At 45.9% G+C, this 11,326-nt stretch overlaps 1 protein-coding gene across 1 annotated transcript in view; it reads right to left on the bottom strand.

The window, feature by feature from the left end:
* Positions 1 to 3,607: 3,607 nt before the first annotated feature.
* EEF1AKMT1 (EEF1A lysine methyltransferase 1) overlaps positions 3,608 to 11,326 on the bottom strand; it is a 47,062-nt gene continuing 39,343 nt past the window's right edge. Inside the window, exons 4-5 of the mRNA XM_012506721.2 lie at positions 7,523 to 7,803; positions 3,608 to 4,928 (exon numbers count right to left, since the gene is read on the bottom strand). Coding sequence (XP_012362175.1) covers positions 4,792 to 4,928; positions 7,523 to 7,803 — 418 coding nt within the window. The 3' untranslated portion in view covers positions 3,608 to 4,791. The remainder of the gene's footprint in view (positions 4,929 to 7,522; positions 7,804 to 11,326) is intronic.

Raw genomic sequence — 11,326 nt, 5'->3', positions numbered from 1 at the left:
GGTTCTAGTCACCCAGCCCCTGCAAGGCAGCGGTGAGCAAGACAGTCTCCCTCCTCCACTAAAATGATGAAAAGGCAAAGCTGCTCAAGCGCCTCGCACCTGAGTGCCGCTCTATGAACCTGCTCCCTTCACCTCACTAAGCTTCATTTTCCTTCCGTGTGAAATGAGGTCACAGCGCCCACCCTGTGAGGATTCAACACTGTTGGTAAAGTACCTGGCACAGTGCCTGGCACACATGAACACATGTGTGGACATGGACACATCACTGCATTGCAGTCATTCATAAGCCACATTGAAAATAAACATCAAGCTAAGCCTTCTGCATTTTAAACTTATCTTTTATACCAAAAAAAGTCACTTGTTATGTCGCTTTAGGAGGCATCTGTCACTTACAAGTGACTTTTTTTCTGTATAAAAGGTAAGTTTAAAATGAAATCACTGGGCCGGGTGCGGTGGCTTACACCTGTAACCCCAGCACTTTGGGAGGCTGAGGTGGGTGGATCACCTGAGGTCAGGAGTTGGAGACCAGCCTGACCAACATGGTGAAATCCCATCTCTACTAAAAATACAAAAAAATTAGCTGGGCATGGTGGCGTGCAACTGTAATCCCAGCTACTTGGGAGGCTGAGGCAGGAGAATTGCTTGAACCCAGGAGGCAGAGGTTGCAGTGAGCTGAGATCATGCCATTGCACTCCAGCCTGGAAAACAAGAGTGAAATTCCATCTCAAAAAAAAAAAAAAAAAAAAGGCTGGGCACGGTGGCTCATGCCTGTAAACCCAGCACTTTGGGAGGCCAAGGCGGGTGGATCACAAGGTCAGGAGTTTGAGACCAGCCTGGCCAAGATGGTGAAACCCTGTCTCTACTAAAAATACAAAAATTAGCAGGCGCAGTGGCGGGCACCTGTAATCCCAGCTACTCGGGAGGCTGAGTGAGACAGGAGAATCGCTTGAACCCGGGAGGCGGGGATTGCAGTGAGCTGAGATCGTGCCACTGCACTCTAGCCTGGGTGACAGAGCAAGGGTCCATCTCAAATAATAATAATAATAATAACTGACAAGTAAAATAATAAAAAAAAACCAAAATCTAGAACTTTAACTGGGCAGCAGCATTTAAATATAGTATGTTGAAATTAGAGGTGGTGGCTAAGCTTGGGAAGGTACTGTTTCAATGAATAACCAGATCTTCTTGGGACAAAATTTTTTTCTCTTGCTAAAAATGAAGGGTTTTTTTGGTGGGGGGCTGGTGTTGCAGAGATGGGAGGTTGGTATTGCGTTTTATCAAACAAATAAGGAGGTTTACTGGCTAGATAAACTGTGCCAGCCAAAGTTCAGTGACAACTCCCTCCCCGCTCCCAGATCCACTTGGTTTATTTCACACATTTCCCTCCACGCCTTTCATTCCCAGGATTTGTGGAGGGGCAACACATGATATTGTACTACACTTCAGAGCTGCTTCCCCTCCTCCCAGAAAAGTGCATGTTTCCTTCACATGAATTCTACCTGGAGGATTCTGTGGCAACCTTTGGAATGGAGGTGCTTTGCTGGTTACTGAAGATCATTTCCAACTGACAGTATTCCAATTATATACTTGTTCTACAAAAATGGAATCATTTGGGAACAGAAATCCAAAAACACTCTGCCAATACTAACAGTTCCACAGTCAGGGGCCAGTTATCTCATTATGTCTTAGCACATCTCTTTCAACAGGGCAAAGGGGGGAAATGGTCATTTTTAGTAACTGGTGCCAGCTCTGATTTTAGGAAGGAATGAAAGGAGAAAGAGTACAGAACCACCATCTGAAATGGAGTCTTAAAGTTCCCTCTGCCTTTCATCTGTTCTTGCTGTTCAGGCCCTCATCACCCAGACACGCATCTGAAGAGTTTCTGAGAAGTGCTGGAATTTTGTTAGCAAAACAGAAATTATTCTTCTACCCCTTCCCACTAATCAGGAAGGACTTAAAAAGACATTGATTAAAACATTCCTTTTAACCTCTGCAGTGCTTTGCTAAGGTACAGGAGGTGAGGGAGCCTTGGGGGTTCCAGACGGCATGACCGACTGTGGGCATCGCCCAGCCCGACGCCTCCCACCTCATTAACCGCCCAAAGGAATATACCAGACCTAGTGAGTTTTTTAAAATATAAGGCTGCAGAGGTATAGATGGCCTTTTATGAAACCTAGAAGTGGATCATATATGAACACAGGTTTGCTAAAATCAAAATCACACCAGGGTCCAAAGCCATGAAACATGTTGGCTGCTTATTAAACAAAAAATGCCGTCACCTCATTGCATAAGCCTCCTAACTTACAATGTTTGTACATTTTTTGATATGAATCCAACTTTGTCCCTTCTCTCCCTCACCTCCTGTGAAAAAATAAGGTTTCTCTTCAACTAACCGCTGGATTTACAGGACAACTGCAATTCTGTCATTTCTAGACTACCACTCTCCCGCAGATCTTAAGTCAAACATGGCATTTCTGTACATGATTTGTTCCTACAATGTAACAAATTACATACAAGGCAAGCCACATATGGAAATCATAAGGTAGGGGTTATTTTTTAAAGAACACATTGAATACTTAACAAAGGCCAGGTGCTTGTACACTGATAAAAATACCAATGTCTCATAAAAAGAGTGATTTTTTTTTTTTTTTTGAGATTGAGTTTTGCTCTTGTTGCCCAGGCTGGAGAGCAATGGCACAATCTCAGCTCACTGCAACCTCTGCCTCTGAGGTTCAAGTGATTCTCCTGCCTCAGCCTTCCGAGTAGCTGGGATTACAGGCGCCCAACACCACGCCCAACTAATTTTTGTGTTTTCAGTAGAGACAGGGTTTCACCACGTTGGCCAGGCTGGTCTTGAACTCCTGACCTCAGGTAATCCGCCTGCCTCAGCCTCCCAGAGTTCTGGGATTACAGGTGTGAGCCACCATGCCAAAAAGAGTGATTTTTAAAGTAAATTAAAAGTTGTCCAGAAGTCGGGCAGCCGAGGGCTAAGAAACAGCAAGAAAGACCAGGCCTGTCCTCCAGGCTTCCCCGACCCAGGCCTCCTCTCTGGCTTGGTCAGGACAGACTGGGTTTTGCCCCAGTGGGTAATGAGCCCATGGTTCAATGACACAGGCTCATTCCTGGCTCTCCTCGCATGCCTGGCAGATGGGCAGTGGTCCTGCTCCACTCACAGCCAGAGGTTGGAAATGACACATCACTTCCTTGCACATTTTGGGGTTTTGTTGTCCTTGTTTTTGAGACAGGGTCTGGCTCTGTCATTCAGGCTGGAGTGCAGTGGCACATCATGGTTCATGGCAGCCTCGCCCTCTTGGGCTCAGGTGATCTTCCCACCTCAGCCTCCCAAGTGGCTGGGACTACAGGAGTGTGCCACCATGCCCAGCTAATTTTTTTTTTTCCTGTACTTTTGGTAGAGACAAGGTTTCACCATGTTACCCTGGCTGGTCCCGAACTCCTGGACTCAAGTGATCCATGCCTGCCTTGGCCTCCCAAAGTGCTGGGATTACAGGCATGAACCACAGCACCCTGCCTCCTTTCACATTTTGTTGGCCAAAGCAAGTCTTATGAGGTGGGGAAGTATAATCCTTTCCTAGGAAGAGGACATTAATTTTTTGGAAAGTTTTTATTTCGAAATGATTGTAAATTCCCAGGAAATTGCAAAAAATATACTGATAGGTCTTATGCCCTACACCCAGTTTATCTAATGGTAACATCTTACATAATTATAGTGCAGTGTCACAATCAGAAAATGGACACTGGCTCAACCAACAGATCCCATTCCAAGTTCACCAGTTTCATGCGAGCTCATCTCTGTGTGTGTGTGTGGTTCTATGCAACGCTGCCACATGCGGATTCATGAAGCCACCACCACAGACAAGACAAAGAACAAGCTACCACCAGGGAGAACTCCCCTTTGTGGCCCGCCCATCCCCTTCGCCCCATCCTGATGCTCCCCTTGCACCCACGAATCTCTCCTCCCTGGGATTGTCATACCTAGAAACATCCAGTGTGTGACCTCTGCGGAGCGGCTTTTTCACTCAGCACGATGCCCTCGAGACCCAGCCATGCTGCGTGTTCACTTCTGATTGCTGAGACATCCTCTGGGGTGTGTACAGAGGAATATTTTCTGAACAGTGAGAATCTAGCACACTCATCCCAGCTCCATTTTTTGGTCCTGGTATTTGGTTTACAGATGGGTCTTTCATTTTCTCAGGCAGTTCGGAGGGAGGGTGCTGAGTCTGAGCCACGTGGGGAGGGCACCTGGGCACCTGTCATCCCTCGCAGCCCACCTAGAACCTGGAGGAGGAGGAGAGCTACGAGAGGCATTCAGACGCTAGTTATTGGATTATTGCCTTTTTTCATGGAGGCAAGTCTGTCTCCTTGGAGGGCTGGGGTGGGACATGGGGGTGGGGGTCCTCACAAGCCCTAGGGTGCTACCAGACTGCTCTGGCCCCAGGCAGAGGCCAAGGTCCTGTCTCATTCAGGAGCCCTTGGGCAAGCCACACAACTGTTCTTCTGTTTTTACACATGTTAAATGAGGAGAGAAGATCAGGTAGGTTCTAAGGTTTCTTCCAACTCGAATTCCATGGATTCAGGTTGGCAGAAGACTGAGCTCTAGGAGGCCTCCCTAAGGAAACAATAATGAAGCTCGTGTACTTTATTTTGAAAATCAGGCCAGGGACAGCTCCAGTTTGGGGGGAGGGGAAGAGATCCTAACTTTTAAATCTACTACGAAAATACAAAAAGGGGAATGTGACAGGGTTCCTTCCTGTGTTATGTCACCATCTGTAATTAGATCCCACAGTCCAGCCCAGAATCATAATTCACATAACAGCGAAACTCATTTGCCAAGTTCCGGGTGTGTCTTGGAACAAACGTGCACATCTTCACGCCAAGGAGTTCTGCTGCCTGTTCTTCCATGATGGCACCTGAAGAGAACAAAGCAAATGAATCCAGAGAGTGACGGCCCAGCCGGAGCTCAGTGCGTCCTGAGTTGTGAGAGGGGCTCTAGGCTGACCACCGGTGACAATCAGTTGACAATTCACAAGGTGGGGGAGGGAGCGAGTGTTCTTTACATTCCCTTTCACCTTCCCTAATATTTTTGCAATTTACCAACTTTTTTCCACGTCTTTTTTATTGAATGAATTATTTTCCTACCTCTGCAAAGCTGAGACACTTAGAAATTTAGAAGCAGATTATACACACACACGCGCTATATATATATATATATATATATATATGGCAAGCAAAAATAATTACTAAAAACTAGCATTTCCCAACGTTGAGCCAAGAGCCTTTTTCAGTAATATCCAATCTTGCAAACACAGGTGCGAATGTATTGCCACTCCCTTTTGCCACCTCCTCCCAATTTCTCCCCGCCTTGGGACCACCACGCACAGCCAGCTCCTCTGCGACATCCCCGGGGGAGGTGACATCCACTGCCCTGATTCCTCTCCTCTCTTCCCCTCCACACTCGAACACAGCAAGCTCTCTCAACCTCATCTTCAAAGTATCTCTTTGATGCCCCTGCCCTGCCCTCCTTGCAGGCCACTACCCTCCCTAGGGTGCAGCAACAGCCCGCGGTGCCCAGGTCCACGTGCCCCAGAACCTCGGTCAAGTTAAAGCAAACGTCTTACGTCTTCAGACAAGTTGCGTCCCGTTGCCTTGGGCTTCTGAAGAAAACCCCAATGCCCATGGTCCCCTCTGTTAGGCACTGGGGACCTCCTGCCCCGACTCTGCCCTCCTGGGCTGCTGTGGCCGTGGCTCCTGACCCCTCAGGTCCCTGGGGCAAAGTGCAGGTCCCTGGGTCTCTGTTACTCTTCTCAGAGTTAGTGCTCCCAGTCTTTAGTCTATTTTATTATTATTTTTTAAAAGTATCCCCTGAAACTAAAATGCACAACTCCTTCAGGCCAGAGCGCTGCCTGCCGGTGCACAGAGTGGTGAACAGAGCTCAAGGAAGCAACGGAGTGAATAAGCGTGCAGGCGACCACGGCATCTGTGCGAACAGAGCGCCCCTCCCCCCACACACAGCTCTGGAACACCAGAACAGCTTCCCGTGGCTCCACTCCTGGCCCAGCCCTGTTCCCAGCAGGGTGCCCAGGGGACAAGGGCGGCCTGGAGGGACTGGGGTATAGCGTCCAGAACAGCACTCAAGAGTGTGGACACCACAGGTGCCCAGAAATAAAGAGATGGGTCAGTTGGTAAGGTTCAGTTCTCAGAATTTTTTTTTCTTTGAGACAGTCTTGCTCCCTGCCCAGGCTGAAGTGCAGTGGCACCATCACAGCTCATTGTAGTCTCGACCTCCAGAGATCAAGCAATCATCCCACTGAGAGGTGAAGCCAGCTGGACTTCCTGGGTCTAGTGGGTACTTGGAGAACTTTTCTGTCTAGCTAGAGAGTTGTAAACACACCCATCAGCACTCTGTAAAATGGACCAATCAGCGCTGAAAATGGACCAATAAGCAGGACGTGGGCGGGGACAAATAACGGAATAAAAGCTGGCCACCCGCCGGCCAGCAGTGCAACCGGGTGTTGTCCTCTTCCGTGGTGTGGAAGGTTTGTTTTTTGCTCTTCATAATAAAGCTTGCTGTTGCTCACTCTGGGTCCGCATCAACTTTAAGATCTGTAACACACACCACAAGGGTCTGCGGCTTCATTCCTGAAGTCAGCGAGACCACGAACCCATCAGGAAGAAGGGACAATTCTGGACGTGCCACCTTTAAGAACTGTAACACCACGAGGTCCGTGGCTTCAATCTTGAAATCAGTGAGACCAAGAACCCATCAGAAGGAAGAAACTCCAGACACACCACCTTTATGTCCCAAATGGCTGGGAGGCCCGTGCAACCACACCTGGCTAATGTTTAAAATTTTTGTAGAGATGGAGTCTTGCTGTGTTGCCCAGCCTGGTCTAGAACTCCTTGCCTCAAGTAATCTTCCCACCTTGAAGTTCTCAGATTTACTCTATTGAATTTTACCATATCTGCCTTAAGTATATCAAACCCAGCCTGGTGGCACACACATGTAAGTTCCAGCTACTTGGGAGGCTGAGGTGGGAGGACTGCTTAGCCCAATGGTTTGAGGTTACAGAGAGAAAAAAAAAGTATAACAATCTCACCAGTAAGAAAACTCTTCTACATTAACCCAATCTAATGTCTACTCTGTAACCTTAGGCAATTCATTTAAACTCTATAGATTCCAAATATCTCTTTGATAAAGTGTAGAGGCTGGATAAGATACCACTAGTATTGATGATGGTATGTAAAAGTAACAGCTGACATTCATCAAGCAGTCACCATGCACCAGACCCAGTGTCGGGTACTTTGTGTCACTTAATTCTTTAGGACCCTTAATGGCAGAGTATTATCAGTCCTAGTTTACAGATGAGGAATCCAGGGCACAAGGAGTTAAATAACTTGTTCACAAGTCACACAGGAAGTGGTGGACTCAGGATTTTTTCTTGACCCTTAAGACCTGAGTAGCCACTGTCAGTGACTTTGATGAGATACTAAATGCAGCACCTACCTGTGCACAGCAGAATCTTGCCCTGCGTCAGGTACTTGATGGTTTCTGATGTTTTTCTGAGACATTCCTCCGAAAGATAGGGAGGATCTGCTATTACGATGTCAAAACTATGTGCAGCAATTTTTTCGGGTAAGTCCAATGGATTATTGTAATCATAGAAAATAAACTCCTCTCCATACATGGCAAATCTTTTGTCATATTCAAAGATGTATATAGAAAAGTTTTCTCTGCACAGCTCTCTGAGTTTCTGGTAAACACTAGGGGCACTCACACATGCGATTCTAGGAGACAAAATGAACACACTCATGAAACATCTTTAATAGAGAGATTACGGTGTTAACAACTTCTTCACTAAACAATACATAGGTCCGAGTGCTCAGATTTTCTTACAGGAAGCAATAATGCAAACTAGTGTAACAGTCAATGTTGAGAAAAGACTTTATAGTGTCTCACTTTTAAGGAATCTGGTACTTAAAAGTCTGTAACTTATAATTTTTTTTTCTTTTTTTTTTTTTTTGAGATGGAGTCTCACTCTGTTGCCAAGGCTGGAGGGAAGTGGCGTGATCTTGGCTCACTGCAACCTCTGCCTCCTGGGTTCAAGCTATTCTCCTGCTATTCCTCCCGAATAGCTGGGATTACAGGCACGTGCCACTGCGCCTGGCTAATTTTTTTGTATAGTAGAAATGGGGTTTCATCATGTTGGCTAGGCTGGTCTTGAACTCGTGACCTCAGGTGATCAGCCTGCCTCGGCCTCCCAAAGTGCTGGGATTACAGGCGTGAGCCACCGCGCCCAGCCTATAGCTTATAATTTTGAGGTATGAAAGGCTATAGTTTTTATAGTGAAAAATGTAAAATAGCAGGAATACATATGACAAAATTTAGATGTAGTTAGCTCAAAGCCTAAATTTACCTATTATTTTCATGCTAGGCCTTTTATATTTATTTTAAATACTTTTTGTCCCAACTAAATACTATAAACTCATTTTGTAATATTCATGATCTTGAAAGATAAACCCAAATAACTCAACTCACTCCAGTTTTCCATAAAGATACATTAAAATGTGCTCTCACTGCAGACAAGCTATTCTGAATTTCTGCTTTGCTTCTTTTTTGTATAAGGAAATTAAAGTATCTATCTCATTACAGCAGCCCAGTTTATGAATGGGTAGTGTTTTAAGAGTTAACTGTTAAAATCAACTGCCAAAAAGCTAGAAGTAACCTAAATATGGAATTATTGAGTTGACTGTGATACACCTATTTTTTTTTTTTTTTGAGACAGGGTCTCACTCTGTTGCCCAGGCTGGAGTGCAGAGGCATTACCTCGGCTCACTGAAACCTCTGCCTTCTGGGTTCAAGCGAGTCTCCTGCCTCAGCCTCCTGAGTAGCTGGGATTACAGGCACCCACCACCACGCCTGGCTAATTTGTGTAATTTTAGTAGAGACAGGGTTTCACCATCTTGGCCAGGCTGGTCTTGAACTCCTGACTTCATGATCCAACTGCCTTGGCCTCCCAAACTACTGAAATTACAGGTGTGAGCCACTATGCCTGGCCACTAATTTTTTTTATAGAGACAGGGTTTTGCCACTTTACCCAGGCTGGTCTCAAACTCCAGAGCTCAAGCCATCTGCCTGCCTTGACCTCCCAAAGGAGGCATGAGCCACTGTGCCCCGCTGGTATGCCTATTACAATGGAAAGTTCTGTGGCCATTTAAAAAAGGCTGAAGCAGCCCTCTCTATGCTGATAAGGAATGATCTCTGAGCTCTATTCAAGGAACAGAACAGTGTAAAGTATGCTTTCATGGGAGTGGGAATATATGCATATAGATGTACAGGTGACCTCTAGAAGGTGTCCAAGAGACAGTGACCATGGCTGCCTCATGGGAGAGTGCCTGGGGGACCTGGATACAATAGATAAGAGAGTGACCTTTTCTCACAATTCCTTTGTCACGTTTGGATTTTTATATGTGCATACATTGTGATTCAAAAAAGGACCTAATTTAAAAATTACGCTCACCTTTAAAAATGTGTGATGCATTTCCAACAGAGACAATGTTACCCGTCTTACTTAGGTACCCATGCCAGGCTAAGCAGGCTTCTCAGCCCAAAGACACTGCAACAGATAATAGAACCCGTGACGTCGCATAATGTTTCTATGGAAACATGTGTTTCCCTGCTGGCAGGACACAACTCTCCCTGCACAGCAGCTCTAGAGCAGGGCAGTGGGAGGGGGAAAAGAAGCTGGAGTACAGTGGGATTATAGCCTCACTGCGCTGATGGAGAATGAACTGCAACCAAAGATTATACATGCACACTATGAAAACATCTTCCGATAAAGAAGGTGAAATAAAGATATTTTCAGACAACAAAATTGCCTCCAGCAGGCATTCCCTGAGAAATCCACCTGAAGGATGTACTTCAGGTAGGACAGTGTCCAGGATGCAAGAAGGAATGAGAGCAGAAAGACTGGTGGGTCTGGTGGGGATGGTGGTGGGATGGCAGCAGTGGGATCAGAGAACCTGTGTTGAAAGCCCAGCTTTGCCACTTCCCACTGGGTGACCTTCTGCAGGTGGCTGAACCTCTGGTCTCAGTGTCTGTCTTTAAACTGGAGAGTGTAACAGGAACTGTTGCACAGAGATATGAGGATAGAATGAGACGACCCTGACAATGCACTTCCAACAGGAGAGGGCACACAGTAAGCACTCAATAAATGCGGTTCTTATTCATCTTTAAAATGATGACTTAGTTCCTATGAATACTGAAGTTGACTTTCAGAGGAGATTAAAAGTTGCTTCCAAGGCCCTCATATTAGTGGCAAAAAAGAAAGTACATGTAAAAGCAGTGTCACTAAGAAAAACCTACTAAACCCCTACATATAATCAAAACAAGAAAAAGAACAGTTAAAAGAAAAATGGAAGATTTCCCACTAAAGATGGCAGATTGAACACATTCATGTAAATTTGCTCCCTCATGAAAGCCCACTAAAAACAAGAGTGCAATTTCATGTTGTCTTATTTAGGAATACAAGAGCGAAAACCAAAGGGCATGTCAGCAGAGACGAAAGACATCACACTGACGAAGCGAACAGCAGACGGGTGGGCAGTGGGGCTCGGCAGACCTGCAATGGCAGCTGGAAAGCTGAAAAGCGCCCTGGTTCACGTGGTGGCATGCCCGAGGACTCAGAAAGCGACAGAACCCGGTAACTCAAGAAGCAAAGGTGAAGGTGGGGCTAAAACTGGGAGGTTTTACTGAAAGGCCCATTTTAAGAAGCAATTCATTCTCAGGGTTGTCTGCTATATCCCAAAGCCTGCCCCTCCCAACCATGACTGTGGCAGAAAACTGGAGGAGTGTTCTCTGGATGGGGAAATGCTTGGAAGGAGGATGCCAGGCACAGCGGATGATGATGTACCATGTGGAAATTAGGAGGATTAAGTTAAACGCATTGGATGATGAAACTTCTAGCCTTTCAGTCACATGCCTCCAAGGCTGATGCCAACTAGATGAATAACTTCCAGTCAGGAATTAGGAGAATCTTCCCTGGACCACTGACAAAACCACAAGAAAAGTCTTAGACACGGGGGTTCCCTAGGAGAACGGCTCATTCAGATGCTCCAACTGTAGAGATCAAAGCAGATGAGGCTCCCAGTTTTCCAGTGCCCCACCCTTCAATGTCCACAGACATTTAAGGAACATAGATTAGATAAATATATCATATGAAATTAACAAACAGAAAAAGCATTTTGGAGTAAATAGAGACTATGGAGGGAGAAGAGAACTTTAAAAAATTCTATAATATCCTCAAAAGGA

This window comes from Nomascus leucogenys, chromosome 5, assembly GCF_006542625.1.
Source record: "Nomascus leucogenys isolate Asia chromosome 5, Asia_NLE_v1, whole genome shotgun sequence".
NCBI lineage: Eukaryota > Metazoa > Chordata > Mammalia > Primates > Hylobatidae > Nomascus > Nomascus leucogenys.
This window is presented reverse-complemented; position numbering and strand designations above follow the sequence as displayed.